The sequence below is a fragment of the Arctopsyche grandis genome, chromosome 9, assembly GCF_051622035.1.
Source record: "Arctopsyche grandis isolate Sample6627 chromosome 9, ASM5162203v2, whole genome shotgun sequence".
Taxonomy (NCBI): domain Eukaryota; kingdom Metazoa; phylum Arthropoda; class Insecta; order Trichoptera; family Hydropsychidae; genus Arctopsyche; species Arctopsyche grandis.
The window spans coordinates 2,833,948-2,854,297 of NC_135363.1; the positions used below are offsets into that span (position 1 = coordinate 2,833,948).

At 35.3% G+C, this 20,350-nt stretch overlaps 2 protein-coding genes across 4 annotated transcripts; one reads left to right on the top strand and one right to left on the bottom strand.

Moving 5' to 3' along the window:
* The first annotated feature begins 1,310 nt into the window (after positions 1-1,310).
* Positions 1,311-15,055, top strand: LOC143917071 (elongation factor 1-alpha-like). 3 transcript variants are annotated; one of them, XM_077438464.1, is made up of 11 exons: positions 1,311-1,387; positions 5,327-5,559; positions 5,637-5,786; positions 8,566-8,785; positions 8,871-9,016; positions 9,089-9,221; positions 11,309-11,424; positions 11,833-11,922; positions 11,999-12,119; positions 12,199-12,365; positions 14,062-15,055. In XM_077438464.1, the coding sequence occupies exons 2-11, from the start codon at positions 5,386-5,388 to the stop codon at positions 14,131-14,133; spliced, it is 1,389 nt and encodes a 462-aa protein (XP_077294590.1). In that variant the 5' UTR covers positions 1,311-1,387; positions 5,327-5,385; the 3' UTR covers positions 14,134-15,055. The 3 variants fall into 3 exon arrangements, with proteins under 3 accessions (XP_077294590.1, XP_077294592.1, XP_077294593.1); XM_077438466.1 differs by lacking the exon at positions 1,311-1,387 and adding an exon at positions 5,170-5,243; XM_077438467.1 differs by lacking the exon at positions 1,311-1,387 and adding an exon at positions 5,170-5,226 and having other exon boundaries at positions 14,062-14,200.
* A 3,290-nt stretch (positions 15,056-18,345) lies between these two features.
* On the bottom strand, positions 18,346-20,083 carry LOC143916543 (transcription termination factor 5, mitochondrial-like). The gene has a single exon (XM_077437683.1). It carries the CDS (start codon positions 20,028-20,030, stop codon positions 18,429-18,431), a length of 1,602 nt encoding a protein of 533 aa, XP_077293809.1. The 5' UTR covers positions 20,031-20,083; the 3' UTR covers positions 18,346-18,428.
* Positions 20,084-20,350: the final 267 nt, after the last annotated feature.

A 20,350-nucleotide genomic window follows, 5' to 3' on the forward strand; every position in this document is an offset into this window, starting at 1 on the left:
GAATATTTTCCATTTTTAAACAAGATTTATTGAAAATTTTTCAATTTGACCAATCTTTGCCTGCCCCTCCCAAGAAAAAGCTGAAATGACGTCCCCGATTGTTTTATACCGAAAGTAAAAACCGCTTTTATGCCGCATTCTTTTATGATGCATTCTATTTACCTAGGACAAGGGTTAAAACGAAATTTACAATGTAATTTATGGATCTATTTTGCTTTTGCCATTTTTCTTGTACTTAAATTTGTTTATTCCCATTTTTGATTTTTTTTTTATCCTTGATTTTTGGCGTGATGGAAAGAAGAAAATTTTGTTATATGGGGGGGGGGGACAAATTTTTTTAACCCTGGGTGGGCCCCCTTTGACTCCTGGCATGTACTGATTTCAGTCCCAGTCCGCCACTGATGGGGGATGAACGAGTGAGACGACTGGCATGTTGAATGCACGTGTTTATTATATGACAGCTGAAGGCAGAGTGAGTAGCGCTCTCCGAACCCAGCCGAGTTGGTCCCCACTCGCAGGAAGGTAACTAAACTCGACCATGTCGTATAGTGAGCCGCCACAATATTATTATAATGTTAATATGTACAGCGTAATAGGAAAAAGAGCTCAAAAACCAATTTACAATTCTTAACTCTTGAATGTATGTATCCCATTTTGTTTATTGTGTGTTTTTGAATGCATCAATTTTTGTGTGCAGTGCAATTTTTAACGATGCACTTGCCATTGCCCTTGCCCAGAAAAGATTTTATCGGACAAACGTCGACTACCAAGCATCAAAATCGACTGATGCTAAAATCATTTAGGAATGTAATAAAACAATACCACTTCTATTGTTATAACATTTCTCTGTACCTTTTAATGATATTCGATAAACTTAACAAAATCTCGTCATTCTATTCAAATAAAAATTCAAATTAGAACAATCGAAATGGACCAATCAGCGGCGAGATCGCACCCCATTGGCGGAATTTAAACCGTTCAAATTGAGGGGGGCGTATTTCAGCACGACCACGTGTTCCCGGAACATCCGTGGCGCGTGGCCATTTTGTATGACTTCCGCCAAAGCGGCAACTTTCCGGCACGACCTTTTTCGCACATCGCACTCTACGCACGGCGCCAAATTCAACCGAGCGCCATTTCGAAAATTTCAAACGCGATTTTTAAGCGCGATTGAACCTTCCAGTGATTTTCTACAACGCGTATTCGAATGGCGAAAGCCTGATTTGACTGGTATCGATCGCACGGTCCCGGGCCGTTTAGCTGGGCGCGCATGCCCGGAAAAGCCGGGGAACCGGCCAGGGGTGAGCGCCGGCTTTCCTCCTCCGATTGCCTACCGCTACGGACGCCGACATCTCTGGACCACATTCACGCACACACACACGCACAGGTAAGTCTCTTCCATTAACCCGCCATAACTAGCCGCGATTAGCGACCGACACTTCCGGTAAAATAATTCAAACTTTCGGAACGCTGGAATGCACGCCGCGTTACGCAACGGGAATTTGCCGATTTAAATTGCACAACAAACTGTCTGTGATACGCTGAAAGATTTCCGATGAATTTTCCAGGTTTTTCCTCTCATTTTTTGTTACATGTGTGATGAGTTCTACCGGAGTGCAAAAAAAGTTCTGCTCGAAATCGCATTTTCGTTTGCACGTGCACCTTTCTATCGATCGATGCCTCTTTTCACGATTCTTTTGATTCAATAAGGGTGTGAAATAAATAAATAAATATTGCGTAAGTGGTAAATATGAAAGGAAAGCGCGATGGCGAAATGTGTTTATCGATTTGTTAAATTTTTGCAAAAAAGCTACTTCTTCGTAGGCTTCTATGAGCTTCTTTCGCACATTTTTATTATTAAATAATCAATATACGTTTAATTGTATCTATTTATGCATATTTTGATTTTGAACATTTTGAATTGTCTACATTCGTAGATGAACACGTGGTGATTCCGTATAAGCTACGAAAAGTCCGTAGATGTAAATTTTTCAATAAGATGAATAATAAGATAATCTAATAGTTCACCCTTCTAAATATTATATTAAATATATTTTGTTAAAAAAATGTAATAAATCAATAATGCGAGCACGTTATGACTATATATATATTATATGTACATATTCTATATAATATACGAATACTAAAAAGTTTATATATTTTATTCAGACTATTATCGTTTACTATTCAGCAAAACTTCAGAAAGCGGACTTATTATTTTTTTTAAATATTTTGTAAAAAAATACGGTTCAATCATTTTTTTGTGTAAGAGTATTTAAAATTTCATGTAATAATAATTATTCAGATGTTTTTAATATATGTATAATTTATAAAAAAAATGCGCCTCAGCAATTTTTAAAAGCTTTTCTTTACACAATAGGAGCTTATATTATAAAATCAATATATTTTTATTAATTTTTTATATTTCTTAGCACTTATTCCATCACTAAACACGTGCAATTTCTTAAAAGCTTTTTTTTTAAATAGGAGCATATATTATATAAATCAATATATTTTTTATATTTCTTAGCAATTATTCCATGACTAAACACGTGCAAAAATATTAAGAGTAACCTTGAAAGGCACCTAAAATGAATAGGTCGAACGGATTTTAATTATATTATATAAATATTTCTTTTATATACATATGTACATTGATCAAACACGTGGTCTATTCATACTGTTGTACAGAATAAAATACTTGTTTTACAAGACGATTTTGATAATAATCATAGTTATTCAATGTTATAAAATTCTAAAAGATAATAAATTATGCTCGGCGTGTACATATGTACATATGTAACTATACATATGTATGTATGCAGATCGTAGGCCTATTCGTACGCATGCGTCAACGAAATCTTTCCGTTTCCGAAAGGACACTATAACTTTTTTGTCTTTCTGAGCCTCACATCGGGGAAAATCAATACACGGGGCTCATTTCGAATTGTAAATTTTCTTTTGTAATCAATCAAATGCGCATAACACGCAACAATCGTAGACGTCTATTGTGCTTGTACCATCCTACCATCTGCCTCGATTATTACAGCCTGTTATTCAACTTCTATAATAAGTAAATGTATATAATGCGTGCACGTGGTGAATTTCAATGCCATATATTATGCTTTATTTTATAAAGGGGTCTATTTTGCATGGGGAGTAATGTAAAGGACACTGTATTTGACAGTCATATTTACGTCCGTTGCTATAAATATTTTTTACCTACTAAGGTTTCCTTAAAAAATTTGAAAAGGTTATGCAATGATCTTATGAAAGTGAGAAATGGGTACGCATTACAATTCTTATGCAAAAGTTATGTCTCGAGAATAGTACTACGTAGTGGGCTTGTTTGTTATGTATACAGACATGTCCACACATAGCTTTTCAACATGTTTCTTCATCCTAAATACAATTTATATAAGTTATTTACAAAAACCAATGATTTTGATTATTTTCAGTATAGAAATACATTCCTACAAATAAGTTTAAAGTTCAATTTATAGTATTTTTTTGATTTTTAAATGCTTTTTATTATTACGAAATTATGTTCACAATACATTTTATATCTATTTTAATAGCTACTGATCTACTGATCATTTTCTATTTTACAATTTTATTTTATTTGGTTAGTAATCATAGTATTATATTATTCTAATATTAATGTACAGCATAATAGGAAAAAGAGCTCAAAAACCTATTTACAATTCTTAATTTATAGTATGTATTTGATCGTTTAATATAAATATTTTATTTATTTATTTTTTTAATTTATACCGGGAAAGCCTAACACGTCACCCCAATGCGCCTTCCTGGCCAGAAATATTGTACAGTTGATACAAGTATTATTACACAAAGTAAATACATATCAATTAATACCCACAGAGACATATATGGCCAAATTTGTTAATTTGCAGCATTTTATACAATTCAGCGAAATTCGCAATTGCTGAAAACTCGAGATTTACGAGAGAATGGGTATGGTTGCCAATTTTTTGGAACCGTTTCAATGAAAATCAGATAAATTGGCAAATTCTCAAATCCAAGGTCTGTCCAGCAGAAACCACTGGGATTTGAACCCCTTTGTTCAACGCATTATATATGCTAACCACTAGTCTATTCTGCTGGTTTGATATTATTTTACGGATTGGGGAGGCTGTTGGTTCCAATCTTGGTTTAAAATTTTGTCTTTTCTTAATTTCCATTCCATTTGACTAAAGCTTTCACTACATACAAAATGGCAAAAATACACGGTGAAACAGTTACATATGTATGTACTTAAGCTTGAAATCGAATATGCGAAAAAAAATGTATTATAGATATGCCTATACATATATTGGTGCTCAAATGATTCGTTTTATATAAAATTATCTATCAATATACTTGACTATCAATTATTCACACCAATCAACCAAAATACTCTTATTTGTACAGGATGTTTGAACGCTTTGTGGTTAATCACTAAGTTAGTCTACATAGTTAGCCAAAGTTATTAGTACTTGTGAAAGTTTACTCCAACTAATTTGTTATGTTTTCGCAATAGTCTGCCAACTTAAACAAAAAGCCAGACACATTGGCAGATTTTTGAACCATCGATATTTCTGATTCATGTCGATTTGAGAAGTACTGATCCAACATACATACATACATATTTACGAATTTACGTCATTTATTACACCAGCACCGAGATACGCTAGAAGAGCAAACGATTGCACCAGAAATAGATTCACGGGCAGATGATGCACATTCGCGAAAGCCGTGTTACTTTATTTTCCATCATTGCACACTTATAAATAACGATAGTCACTCGTCACATCTATCTATTCATGCACCAGAAATGCACTACTTTGAAATGCCGATCTAAAAACTGGGCACAACGTCATTGACGCACATTCGCGTCAAAAGTACGTACGTCAAATATAGAACCCCTCCCCCCTAGTTTTTAGGACTGGCATGTATTAACTTCACATAGCGAATTTTGGTCTGTCTCATATTTTTGGAGCGTTTAGGATTATTGCGTAAAAACTTTTAAGAATTTTTACAAAGTTAAAAGTTGAGATGTGTTTATCAAACTTGAATTTTAAATTTGGCACGGAATTAAAATATATACATCACTTGGCACCGAAAACTAAAAAAGGAGTAAAAAATAATGCGAAAACAATTGGAGCAAACAGTACTCTGGCGCCGATCGACAAGTAAAGCTCAACTCCAAAAGGACTTAATATCAGTGTAATACAAAATCGTTGGTAATTTAAGGAACGGAAACATTGAAAAGGGGTTGAAATCAATATAGTGGGTTTTATTAACTATTTAATTTTTATGTTTTCAGGCATTAGGGGTTGAAGAGGGGTGTGATTTGAGTGTGGTTGGCTAGCGAAGGCAGGCAAAATGGGCAAGGAGAAGACTCATATCAACATCGTGGTGATAGGACATGTAGATTCAGGCAAGTCCACGACCACCGGTCACTTGATCTACAAATGTGGTGGTATCGACAAGAGAACCATCGAGAAGTTCGAAAAGGAGGCTCAGGAAATGGGCAAGGGCTCATTTAAGTATGCCTGGGTAAAAACTTTTTTCGTATTTTCATTAGTGATCGTCACATGTAATATTTGTGTGTTAAAATGTATTTTGACGATTAGGTACTAGACAAGTTGAAGGCAGAGCGTGAAAGAGGTATCACCATTGATATTGCCCTGTGGAAGTTCGAGACGGCCAAATATTACGTCACCATTATCGATGCACCTGGTCACAGAGATTTCATCAAGAACATGATCACTGGTACTTCCCAGGTAATACTTATTTGATGTATAAATTTTACTGATACAAGAGCTTAAAAAAAAAATAATAGGGTGTTTGAAAATTTACCACATGAGGTTAAGATCGCTGATAAAGTATCGATATGTTCATAAAATGAATTTGTATTCAAGTGAAATGAGGGGAAGTATTTAAGAACTAAGCTAGTTAAAGAGTATTCAATTTTTTTAATATGGTCCAGACAAAAAAAATACATTTCTTATGTTATTTAAATACTGCATGATAGTTTAAAAATAATGATAGCTTTTAAGCGATTTTTTTTGTTTTTTAAATGCTTTTTATTATTACGAAATTATGTTATTTTAATAGCTACTGATCTACTGATCATTTTCTATTTTACAATTTAATTTAATTTGGTTAGTAATCATAGTATTATATTATTCTAATGTTAATGTACAGGATCATACGAAAAAAAGAGCTCAAAAACCTATTTACAATTCTTAATTTTAACCGATTTGAATATGATGAAGACTATGTAATCATGTTTATTTACCTATTACAATTATTAAGGCAATAGCTACTAAGAAAATCAATATTTTAGTACATTAAGATAGCATAAGCTAAATTTTCAACAATGAAATTAGCGGTTCTAAAAATTAAATAAAAAAAATATTATGTATGAAGAAATTTTTGGAAAACTTCACGCTTTCCGTTTGGCCATTCTGTCACATGTTAAGTCTAGCTAAATGGTTTTTCGAGTTTCTATACATATCAGTGGCGTAACTAGGAAAATTGCGCCTTCATGCAAATGTTAAAAAAAGGCCCCCTTTAGCATTTTTGTTATTTAAATTAAATTGGTAATTAACTCACACAATTTAAATGTATTTTTCCTTCCTTCAATGTCGCGAAGTATGCAATTACATTTTTCAAAGACATTTTATTTTAATGTGGTTTTTATAGATAATTGCAGACAATTATTATTACTGTACCATTACGGAAAACTATTGAATGTCGTGAGAAGGAATACAGATGGGTGAAAATTCGACACGCAATGTATTGCGTATCAAATTTGAAGCATACAATTTTAAATAGTTTTGCTATTAGTCATATGAATAATTTTAAGCAGACTTCCAAAATTTATAATATTTTTATTTGAAAACCTTTTGAGTCCCTAAATCTAAAAGTTGTCTAAATGTGAAAATTGTCGCCCATGCTCTTCAATCTTTATTCGGAAATGTTGTTCAACCAGGCAGTCGATAGTCGAATAGGAGTAAAAATAGGTGGCGAAATTATAAATAATATCCGTTTCGCTGATGATACGGCAATATTGACTGAGAGTGTCGAAGACCTACAATCGTTATTGATCGCAATTGATCATTCATGTCAAAAATGGGGTCTGTCTATTAAGAGGGCTGTACACCCGAAACCTTAATTTTGTTACCGTTCCTTTCTTCGATATATATATATATATATATATATATATATATATATATATATATATATATATATATATATATATATATATATATATATATTAAGTGTATGTATATATTGAGTGAATGCGACAATATATATCAATATATAGATTGAGTGAATGCGACAGTTGCGCTTCGACCAGATAAAACGTATTTAAAATTGACAAAATCGAGGTTTCGTATTCTACTATTTTCTCCTCCAAAACCGGACCAATTTTTAATAAAATAAAAAAAAAATTTTAATAAAAATTTCATCATCGGTATGAGAAAGATACTTTCTGTGCATCTATCGGCGTATTTTTTTAAAATCGACCGTTAAATAAGCACGCTGGACTCGTTTCGTGGGTGTAAAAAAGAGGCGATTTTATAGATGTTTGGCGGCTCCTAGCTCATATAAAAAATAATTAATCAAAAAAATAAAACGATAGATGCACCCCAATGGTGGATATCCATAGCATATTAAAAAAAATTTGTCTAGTGCCATAATTGAGAAAGGGAGAAGTATAGTACGTTTGTATGGACAAGGCGCTGCTGTCCAGCCCTCTTAATATCAACAAAACAAAATCAATGGTAATATGTAAAGAAAAGACGGATCCATTAAACCTGAGTGTGCGCGGACAAATGATTGAACAAGTCGAACAATACAAATACCTAGGAGCAATGATCAATACGGACGTCAGTTCCAAAATGGAGATAAGAAGAAGGATCGAAATAGCAAGAAATGCCTTCGGCAGCATGAAAAATGTTTTATGTTGTCGAAGGTTGTCTATGAAATTGCGTTTAAGTCCTGCACTCCTATGTTTGGTCGGTGTTGCTGTACGGATGCGAAACGTGGACACTGTTAGTGGCATCCATGAACAGGATAGAGTCCTTTGAAATGTGGTGTTACCGGAGGATGCTACAGATCTCGTGGAAGGAGCATGTAAGAAACGAAACAGTCCTCCAGCTTCTTCATAAAAAGAGAGAGCTTCTTGACACGGTGAAGCGCCGTAAGATGGAATACTTTGGTCACATTATTCGCGGCCCCAAATATCGCCTTCTACAAACAATCATAGAAGGCAAACGGTGGCTTGGGAGAAAGAAGCTCTCTTGGCTCTGGAACATCAGGTCATGGATGGGACTCGGTCTCGAAAAGCTATTTCGGCTTGCCCATGATAGGGAAGAATTCGCACGGGCCATAAACGATGTCTAACTATGGTAGTCGCCTACGTCTGAATACGGATTCGGCATTAGAAGAAGAAGAAGAAGAAATCTAAAAGACCCGCATGCACCCTTGATACATATTGTGTAATTAATTGTATTTCTTCTTCTTCATATTGTGTACTTAATTGTATTTCAGGCCGATTGTGCAGTATTGATTGTGGCAGCCGGTACTGGTGAGTTTGAAGCCGGCATCAGCAAAAATGGTCAAACGCGTGAGCACGCCCTCTTGGCATTCACTTTGGGTGTGAAGCAGCTTGTCGTCGGTGTCAATAAGATGGATTCAACAGAACCACCCTACCATGAGGCCCGATATGAAGAAATCAAAAAGGAAGTGTCTTCGTACATAAAGAAGATAGGTTGGTATTGTCTCAATTTGATATTAAAGGAACTGTTTTTTTTTTTTTGGTATTTGTATTAAATTTTTATATTTGTTTACTCCAGGTTATAATCCGTCTTCTGTGGCATTTGTGCCAATATCTGGTTGGCACGGGGATAACATGTTGGAGCCGTCCGACAAGATGCCATGGTTCAAGGGGTGGACTATTGAGCGCAAGGAAGGCAAAGTTGAAGGAAAATGCCTCATCGAGGTTAAATTCACAATTAAAATGAATTTTAAATCACTTTAATTTAAATTGCTAATTGTGATGGTTCGTTTTTAGGCATTGGACGCCATTTTGCCTCCGTCGCGTCCGACGGAGAAGCCATTGCGTTTGCCATTGCAAGATGTGTACAAGATTGGTGGTATTGGAACGGTACCAGTGGGACGAGTTGAAACTGGAGTTTTAAAACCAGGTACACTTAAGTGGATTAGCTTAGAGTTTATCGAAGATTCGTACAGCTTAAAATTAAGATAGAACCATTGATGTATAATACACATAGATTTGCCCTGACGTGTGATTTTGATCGGAGATCTTGTCTTCACTAACTGAGGGGTGCGGGGGGTTTAACTAGCGGGGAAGTTGGGAAAAAAATTGTTTTTTCCCTACGACGCAACGGTACCTACCTACCTACTAAGAGAAACTGTGCATGCGCCATGTATTTTGCATGCGCCAAAAGGGAGACCACACGTGAGGGCGGATCTAGTGTATTATACATCAATGGATAGAACCTATAATACATATGTACATGCACAATGTAACTTTCAAACGTCCCAAAATAAAAAGTAAACAAATCGTAAAATAATTATTTCTACATAAGATTCAAGAATAGGGAACTTAAAAATCTTGACAAAAAAAACATACATATGTAAGTGTATTTTTTGCAGTGTTTATAACCTTTATCAATAATGTGTAGCTTCATATTGTCTTCTTAACACATTCAGCCCGGCGCATGATTTCATACATTTGCCCGTGTGGCGGCACTGTCACGCGTATCGGCACCCAATTACGCATGACGGCATTAAATCACTTTATATAATGAGTTGTCCCTAAATCTTAAGAGCTTTATAGGGGTTTTAGTATTGGGGTGCTCAATGAAGTGGAACCGTAAAATTATAGTCTGCTATAGTACTATCCGCGTGGCCACCGGTGGTAAACGCCGGGTTCAACGTGTTAAATGAAATAGAATCAGTATTTAAGCTATGTTTTAGTTTCGAATTTTGAGTCTTTCTTCTCTCTTCGAATTTTGAGTAAATTCTGTTATAAGATGTGTACATATAAAATAAGGACGGTTTAGATTATAAATCGTTTCATTTACTAAGGCAATTAGTTGGGTTAGGTAAAGATTTAAGCCCGAAACCTCAGGATTTATAAGTTCTAAAAGTTTAATTTCAATAATGAATTATAATATATATAAAAAAGGACGCGATGTTTTTGTGGGTATGTGCGGTGCATCGAAAAGTATAGAGATTAAAAAAAAAAACAAATTTTACAATACCAGGAGTATATGTTGTGCCTAGAGATATTTAATAAAATAAACACACGCGAACGAGGCGCACGACCAATCAGCGTGAAGTGGTGACCACTTAACGGTTGACCAATTAGAGCAACGACGATACATTCGGACCAATTGGTGCATCTTAAGCTTCCGCTATTGTTATGCTGATTTAATTTATGCGCATACATCAAGTCGGTGAACGCGAGTTAATTTATGCGCATACATAAGTTGTTGAATGCGATATAACATATCGATGCGGTGCAAACGATCGACAAGCGCCAGACAGACTGAACCACAGATTAACTGTACGTGTACCTTATGCGTGCACACTGCTCGCACTTACACAAAGCGAAATCTACCCGAAGTCCCGACATACCTACCCTGTATACGTTCTGTGCTTCTGATACTTTAGTTCCGAATTTTGCCTTATTAAACTCGCCAGAAAGATCCAACTCAGTTTTAATATTTACCAATTTAATAATTGCATCTGTGCACATCGAAAGGTTACTCGTCATCTGATGTGCAATCTATCATTCGTGAAGTTGAGAATTGCGTTTAAAGCAGGCATCCAGTTAATCTGTGGTTCAGTCTGTCTGGCGCTTGTCGATCGTTTGCACCAAACCCATAACATATGCATGTTTAATAATAATAATAATAGATGGATACATACACACATCCACAAAGGCACACACTAATTCATTCATCATTTTGAACGGGTAAACGGGTTCGATCGGTGAGCGTGTAATGCGCACACTCAACTTTTTATACGTGCGCGTGCGCGCTTATAAATTACATTACATTATATTTATATATAACATATAACTTAATTTTAATTCGTGTATCGATTCCTTTCAAAAACCACCCGTCGAAATCAACAAGCACAACACTAGTATATATGTACATTGTTTGCTAAAATTTCAAATTGATTTTTGTATGGTTATGTATGTAATATTTCAGGCTAATTTATTTTCATAATATATTAATTAAATCCAATTTAACTTCAGGAATGCTAGTAGTCTTTGCACCAGCTGCCCTCACCACTGAAGTCAAGTCTGTGGAGATGCATCACGAAGCACTCCAAGAAGCTGTACCAGGAGACAACGTCGGCTTCAACGTTAAGGTTAGCAAACACAAATTTCGCTAATACCGTTATACATGGTGACACGACAACTCGTTCACAGATTTTCCGTAAACCGATGATGCGCTCCAGGCATTACGTATACGGCCATCTCTTTCTCACCCCGTTTGTTCACCATGATCTCGTTTACTCTGCCATTACGTATGCAGCCATCTCTTTCACAGACCATTTTTTCACCGATAACAGACGGTCTGTGAAAGAGATGGCTGCATACGTAATGGCATAGTAATCAAGATCATGGTGAACAGACGGGGTGAGAAAGAGATGGCCGTATTCGTACTGCCTGGAGCGCATCATCGGTTTACGGAAAATCTGTGAACGAGTTGTCAGGTAACCGTTATACATATGTGAAATAAAGCAAATAAATTAAACCGAATCATTCGATTTTAGAACGTATCTGTGAAAGAGTTGAGACGTGGCTTTGTAGCTGGTGATTCTAAGAACAACCCGCCAAAGGGAGCCGCGGACTTCACCGCTCAGGTAGCCTGTTATAAATTTTCGAATAATAATAAAGATTCAATGAGAAATAGTACTGATGGGTAATGTGCGCGAACAGGTGATCGTGTTGAACCATCCTGGTCAAATATCGAACGGCTACACGCCGGTGTTGGACTGTCACACTGCTCACATTGCGTGCAAGTTTGCTGAAATTCGAGAAAAGTGCGACCGTCGTACGGGTAAATGGTCTCAAATATTATGTTGGTTTTGTTTTCTTTAAATCACAATCGTTCGATATAAATGTAATTTTCTTTTTAGGTAAAACAACTGAAGAGAATCCGAAGGCTATTAAGTCAGGTGATGCGGCTATTGTGTGCTTGGTTCCCACTAAGCCGCTGTGCGTTGAATCTTTCCAAGAGTTTCCACCATTGGGGCGATTCGCAGTGCGAGATATGCGTCAAACTGTCGCTGTGGGGGTCATTAAGGTAGTTGATTTATTAATATTAAATAACTTTTTCAATTATTTTTGCTTGACACATTCAGCCCGGCGCATGATTTCATACATTTGCCCGTGTGGCGGCACTGTCACGCGTATCGGCACCCAATTAAGGTCTGTTCATACCTATCCAGCACGACCCGTATCTTGCAGGTGTCCTGCAAGTGCGGATAGTATTATTTGGTACATTATATGGACGTATTCATACTCCATTCGCGCATGCGCATTTACGCATTCTAAAAAATACTGTCCGTACTTGCAGGATACTTGCAGGATTTGGGTCGTGCTGGATAGGAATGAACAGACCTTAACGCGTGACAGCATTAAATCACTTTATATAATGAGTTGTCCCTAAATCTTCAGAGCTTTGTAGGAATTTTAGTGTCGGGGTGCTCAATGAAGTGGAACCGTAAAAATATAGTTTGCTATAGCACTATCCGCGTGGCCACCGGTGGTACACGCCGGGTTGACCGTGTTAAGATATAGTAAAAACTAGATATGAAATTTCAATTCAATAAACGAAAAGGTTTCTGTGGTAAAACATAAAAAACCTCGATTCTCTAGAGTAAAAGTATTACTTCCGGTTCAGATAAAAATATTTAAAAAATAAAGATTATTATTTATATTACATGTAAAAAAATTTCAGTCCGATTTAGTTAGCGGTTTGGGAGATAATTGAATTCAAAAACTTAAAAAAAAGTGGACACCTATAAGGGGAGGTACCATTTCCAGTCAACTTAAAAATTTGAAAAAAATAAGATAAGAATTACAGTAACCGATACTAAGTTTCAGTTCGATGGGACTAACGTTGTTCAAAAAATCCCCCAAAATACACAAACACACACACACACTTTTTCTAGATCATGAAAACGTGATCAGTAATCGATTCTGAGTTCGAATCAGTAAAAATCTCGATTTTGAATTTTCGCATGATCACAAAACTTCATCTATTGTTACTCGATGCGGTGCAAACGATCGACAAGCGCCAGACAGACTGAACCACAGATTAACTGTACGTGTACCTTATGCGTGCGCACTGCTCGCACTTACACTAAGCGAAATCTACCCGAAGTCCCGACATACACCTACCCTGTATACGTTCTGTGCTTTTGATACTTTAGTTCCGAATTTTGCCTTATTAAACTCGCCAGAAAGATCCAAGTCAATTTTAATAATTGCATCTGTGCACATTGAAAGGTTACTCGTCATCTGATGTGCAATCTATCATTCGTGAAGTCGAGAATTGCGTTTAAAGCAGCCATCCAGTTAATCTGTGGTTCAGTCTGTCTGGCGCTTGTCGATCGTTTGCACCAAACCCATTGTTACTACGTACATAGATAAAGTAAAAATATATATTTTTTACATTGATCAAGTAATTCCTTAACCTGATTTATTTACTATTTTTTACCACTCTCTGTTTTTCCGATGTTAAAATAAAAGTTTTATTTTGATTTTAATCATAAAATGAATCAAAACACAATATAAAGTGACATGTTACCGTCTTGATTCTTTTAGTATTCTCATATTGAACTCTAGTCCTAGTTCTGATCTATATGTGTAGAGCTGGTTATAATTTTCTTTATCTGTAGAGAGGGTTGCTATCATGCTTTTATTGATTTACTGTGTTATATTTTAAAATGTATTTTTTATGATCCGTTGTAAATTGGATATAATTGGTGTTTCAGAGTGTGACGTTTAAAGAAGTGTCAACGGGGAAGGTAACAAAGGCAGCGGAGAAGGCACAGAAGAAGAAATAACTAGGGGGCACTGCTTCCGAGTTGTGGCTTCTGGCCGCCCCCGCAGCTCCTCACACAAGATCCCCCGCCTGTAATAATCCCCCTGCCCACTGCATACCACAGTCACCGCAACGGAACCGGCCCACTTCTAATGAGCCACATGTTCTGCATTTCATATCAACAATGCTGATTTCCAACCTTCAACATTACTGTCTAGTCCGACTGCCTCTAACCGATCGCACACCCTGCTCCGATGTGAAAATGAAGTCGTTGGACCGAACGCTCACATTAGCCCAACACAATATGATTCTCTGTATACTCACCAACACTCCTTCGGATCTCTTCTCAACGAATATCTTTAATTTTTACGCTCAACCCTGTTCAGGTTCATTCTTTCACCGTAAAGAGTTTCGCAGGAAAGGAAATTGTCCGCGTCGCAACACCGTCGCCGTTGAGCACTTTCTAAAGAAGCTCACTCGTTTAGCTTGTGCCGTCACCTTTGTTACTTTGTTAATCAACATTTTAAATGTCTGGGTACTGTGTAATTTGTTTGTATGTCGTGCGAAGGGAGCACACGACGACGGATGCATCGGTTGTGGCAAGAGAGCCGGTAAGAACGCTCGGTTCAATCGTTGCTCTGACTGTTGTTGTGCAGTGCGTTCAATCCTACACTTATTAGATAGAGTATATGAATCCATTGTGACGAAGACGATCACTTGACACACTCTTCCGGCCGGAGACGAATGCGGAGCTCCAGCGTTGACGCCTTTAGGAATTGTTGGTTAATATTCAGAAAGTTTTATAAAAATGGACATGGAAACGTTGAATTTAAATTGTTTTTTATATTACCCGTATCCACTGCTGGTTTCTTGATTGATCCATTTTTTGAATTTTTGTACGAATAGTGGAATAAGCTGATTGCACATGTGATAGAAACGTTCGCATAAAAAAATAAAATAAAAAATAGATTGCAAAGTACATACATACATACATAGAAGCTCTATTGGATTCATGCCATTGATTCATGTTTTTGATTGAAGTTTATGAATGTTTTTAAAAACAATCGATTTTATTTATGAATAATGGTAAAAAGATGTATTCTTTTCCAGTATTTGTATTGTATTGTATTTATAATTCAGATGTTCCTTATGATCTATCAAACGTACTGTCAAAAATGTACTATAGAATGGATCATCGGAATTGAAAATTGAATTATATCTCAATGACAAATTTATAACAATATAAAACACAACGAACAAAGTAAAATACACAGTTAAAATGTATTGATTGAAGAAATAATGCATACATACATTAAGTACAAAGACATACAGTGTATTGAATTTAGATTTTGTGTCAATTTCTGTACGAACAAATAATGTTAAAAAAAGAAAATGGCAAATAAAATTTTATCAAATTTAATATCGAAAGATTTTATATGAACATTATTACATTTATATCATTTCACACTTGCAAATATTAATAAAAACAAGTATCATTGGAAAGTCATCATCACATCAGCTATAATAAAAGCGTCGGAATGACATTATTACTATTATTTTTTAACTATACTTAAGAGTTTTGTATATTCCTTTTAATTATGATTAGTGTATGTAGATAAAATGTTTTTATTATTATTATTATGATTATATTAAGTCATTGCATTTTCATAACCTTTATTTGTATTATGGATATAAAATTTTTATTAAATCAGTTGTTATTTGTTTGTTTGGATTGCTGATGAAAAAATTTAAAACGGTCGGAGAATTGCTTATCACCTCACGCTTGGTGCTCGGCCAAAATGTAATGGATCATGCTCTTTTTAAAGAAAGCTTTCTTCACGAAAAAGATTTATATTCCCATAATTATTGCGCTCATCCACATTACTATCATTAATAGCTATATTGATTCATCTTTAGAAGTTGAATGTTTAGTGAGAACATATGTACATACATATGTATTTATTGATTATATTGTTTTGTAATATTATCGAGTTGAAAATTTTCTATAGACTTCGAAAGCGTACGCTTTGTTTTTAAATTGTAAACCGTAGACGGTTTTGCATTTATTCTCATTGTTCAAAATATTTTAATGTGTCGGCCACACAAAGCATTTAGTAGACTCGTTCGTTTCGACGATCGTTTCGGCGAGACATTGTTTCATCACAATAATAATTCGCCAAATGCAAGTCTACGATTCGGTCCGGTGAGCCGTGACACCGTTTCATGTATCGCGAATAGAGAGCGATACGAACATGGTATTGTATGATTTATTCGATAATTCATACGAACGACTGGTTTCTGAATTTCCTACATATATTAAATTATTAATCTTCTTTGATGTGTAGAATTTGTCGTTGTGGCGACACTTTGTCGACTCCGGCGTTCCCCCCTCCCCTCATTCCCCATCCAAAATATATGATCATTGTATACCTATTGAATGTTTAATGCGTATTTACTCATTAGTCGTATATATGAAACAATGTATTTTAAAGGGCTACAACAAGAAGCTCTTAAGCTATTATTATCAATAAAGAAGCTACTCACAAATTACACATTGTATTATTTAAAGAGAGTATTTACATAACCCAAATTAATGGAATCGAAAACGAAATAGGGGTAATGCTACAGTTGTTGGCTGGTGTACAATCATTTTTGACCATTTAGATTTTCATGTAATTACTCAGCAGTTGTAGCGTTTCCTTTATGATGCTGTAGGAATATAGCACGACTTGTGCTATTACGAATCAAAACCTGTGATCTCAGACATTTCACACCAATCATCGTCGCTCCTGTACAAACATGCATAACTCTTGGGCAACGTCCCCTTTGACCATTCCAGAAGAAATACTTCATCGCTCGATCGTAAAACGAACGAACCCCAACAGTGATGTCATCAGGCAACCGTAACACATGTCCTGAAATGTCGTTTACGCGTAGCACACGACCCCAATCTCAAACGAACGACGTCCTGGCGCTGACCCCATAGCTATAAACCACGCGTGTACCGAAGACACGTGCCTCGAAAACAGGTCAACACGTGTCCTGGAAACGAAGACAAAGCATCTGCACATGGCACGCTTCAAGCCAGAACGTATATAAAGCGACGCACCAGCTCCCAACACCAAAGTGAACCTCTGGAGTTCAACCACCTCACTTCTCCGAAGCTCAACCTCTTCGTACATACAATAACCATTGTAACAATTGAAGAAAAATAAACGATCCTCTTACAAACACAAACGGTGTTTTCTTAGACCGGGACACGGTCAACACATCTGTCCCACGTACTAAAATGCGTTTACACAAGGCCAATTTCTGAGACTTTCCAATAAGCCAAGCTAATATTGTCTCAGAATGCTTATTTATATGTAATTTAATTTTTTACATAGATATATACCAGAAAGACTAACAGGTAGACTCCAATGCGCCTTCCTAGACAATTAATTACAAACATTGCAGCATTTGTATTACATTTATTTTTATTTTAGCTTTAATTTATACCAGGAAGGCCTAACAGGTAACCCCGATGCACCTTCCTGGCCAGAAACATTGTACATTTGATATAAATATTATTAGTATTATACAAAGTACATAAAAACATATCAACTAATGTCCACAGAGATATCTATGGTCAAATTTGTAAATTTGCAGCATTTTAAACAATTCAGCGAAATTCTAGATTGCTGAAAACTCAAGATTTTGCGAGAAAATGGGTAAGGTTGCCAATTTGTTGGAACCGTTTCAATGAAAATCAGATAAGTTGGCAAACTCTGATAGGAAACGATCAACTTGCAGTCACAAATCCAAGATTTGAACCCGTGACCATTGTGTTCAAAGCATTATGTGCTAACCACTAGTCTATTCTGCTTGTTCTACATAAATCTCTGTATTTCGAGAGGCTTAAGAACACGAAATTAACGAATTAATCTATAGATACATCTATGGATTTTGACCTGTACATAAATTGTTACATATTGAATATAAATCAAATTCAGATATTTGTGACATGGGCAGGATGGATTTTTACCAATTTAATGGAGGAACCGTTTCAACAATGAAATCATATAAATTTCCAAACTTTGATAAGAAAAAATTGACTTGATATCACAAATATCCAAGTGTGACCAGCAGTATTAAAGATTAGTACAGGATTGAACCCGGTTTATTGGCTTGACTTTATATTATATATGTATGAAAATAAGTGGAGGAGATAACAAATAAATATACATGTATGATTTATCAACATTTTATTTAAGAATAAATATCTTAATACAAATATTATATACATATAGAGAGTTTTAACAGGATAAGAGAAAAAAATTATAATTTGGCTTCTATAATTTGTAGAATTTCTTTGTGATCTTTGTCTGATGGAGATTGCTGAATCCATATTCCCTGGTCGTTAAAATTGTGTCTTTTTTCTAAATAATACAAAGTCAAGCTTAAAATTTGACTTTTTGTTAACCTTTCAAAGGCTATTTGCTCCTCGTTTATATTATTCAAAATACAAAGTTTGAGACGATTTTCAGACAAATTATATGGTCGTAATAAAATATTCAAATATTTTTCGATTTTTTCCCAAGGATACAGACATATTTGACAATTTAAAAACAGGTCTTCTGCGGTGAAATTTTTTGTCCGCAGTTGATCAAGAGTAAATTTTACATTTGTGGTTGCGGTCTTTGTAAAATAAGCATGCCTTTGAATTTTATCTTTTATTTCATTGTAAGTGTATTTTCTATCTAACTGCGTTATTATATTTTGGATATAATCTCGGCAACTCGACCTCTCGTCAATATTGGAAAAAATACTATCGTAATTTTTGCTGCTAGCTGACAACATATTCAAGCTTACACATTGATTTGTTAGCTTTGAATTTTGCAATCTGGAGTCGGCTTTTGTTTTGTAATATATCAGACGAAGTATTCGGGGATGGTTTATCAGAGCGTTGAACTCAGGAATCGTCTTTATGTCTTTGAATCGCTGCTGAATTGTCTCAAAGCTGAGTGAGTAAATTTCCAAACATTTTTGCTGCGATTCTATGGGTATGTTGTAATCGTTTAATAAATTTTGAATTTTTGAGAAAGTTTTGTAACTCACGTTGACAAGGGTGGGTCGCTTTATTAATATATCTCGAATGTCAATATCAGCTAGTGATTTCACATCCGTAAGCATCATATGTAAATTACGCGGATTGGCTAATAAAACAAATAAATTTGAATTTATCTTCTTGTTTGGCATCTTCACTACGTCTTGCAAGTACTGTAATGTTAAATTAATATGACTCAACGGACGATGACGTAATTTAACATATGTATTCAAGCCCCTTCTGAAGGTTTCCGGTTGAAGATCGAGGATTAATTCAAGATACCGCTCCAGAACTTTCATTCTTATATAATTTAAAGTGAGTTTGGAATCGTCTTCGGTGTTGATCATCGGAGGTGAAGTCGGCCACATAGTTAAGTGTTTGACAATGCGGTCTTGCACTTTCTCGTCTTTGGCTAGATAGCCGGCGTCTTTTAAATCTGTTATCGTCTTTGAAGTCATCAGTTTCATGTAGGTTGAGATTTCTAGAGCGGACACTTTTTGAAAACCACATTCTGTTAGTATTCTTATTCGATAGTCGATTCTAGTAGTTGGAAAGTTGAGCAATTTCGGGTAAGTTAATAATTCTGAGTGATCTATTTTATGGTTGTCGAACATTTCCAATACACTGAAAAGTTGCTCTTTGCTTGTATTTTGAATGGACGGTGTTTTCAATAGAATATTTGTTATTTTCTCTTTGGGTATTTTGAGGTTATTTGTAAAATATGCAAATACGTCATTCTCACGTTTATATTTATTAGCTTCAATACTAATATGGCGTAATATCCTTCGTTTTGAAAAACTAATTAATTTTACAAAATTATGTTTGCAGATCATCGCACAAACGACTGCTAAAAGTGCGAAGTGTCAAACTACTGTCAAAACCAAAGATATACAATTAAATTGGTCGTAGTACATGAAATGATGTACATTCCCACATAAAATTTAACATAAATTATTACAAAAAATGACTCTTTTATAACTTATAGGCTATTGGAATGATTTGGAAAAAAAGAAAGAAAACTTGATCAAAAAAATAAACGAAATAAAAGAATATCTCAATGTTAACAAAATATATGTATGTATGTATTTCTAATAAAAATAAGCAATTTCTTTTTTACCACACAATTTTTTTTGATTTTTACATAATTTACAGA

What these genes read in the sequence shown, in the direction of transcription:
- LOC143917071 (XM_077438464.1), top strand. Translation starts at nt 5,386, where the DNA reads ATGGGCAAGGAGAAGACTCATATCAACATCGTGGTGATAGGACATGTA. An exon ending in CCGCGGACTTCACCGCTCAG is followed by an intron (nt 11,923 to 11,998) that starts GTAGCCTGTTAT and finishes GTGCGCGAACAG; the next exon opens with GTGATCGTGTTGAACCATCC. An exon ending in AAAGTGCGACCGTCGTACGG is followed by an intron (nt 12,120 to 12,198) that starts GTAAATGGTCTC and finishes TTTTCTTTTTAG; the next exon opens with GTAAAACAACTGAAGAGAAT.
- LOC143916543 (XM_077437683.1), bottom strand. Translation starts at nt 20,030, where the DNA reads ATGATCTGCAAACATAATTTTGTAAAATTAATTAGTTTTTCAAAACGA.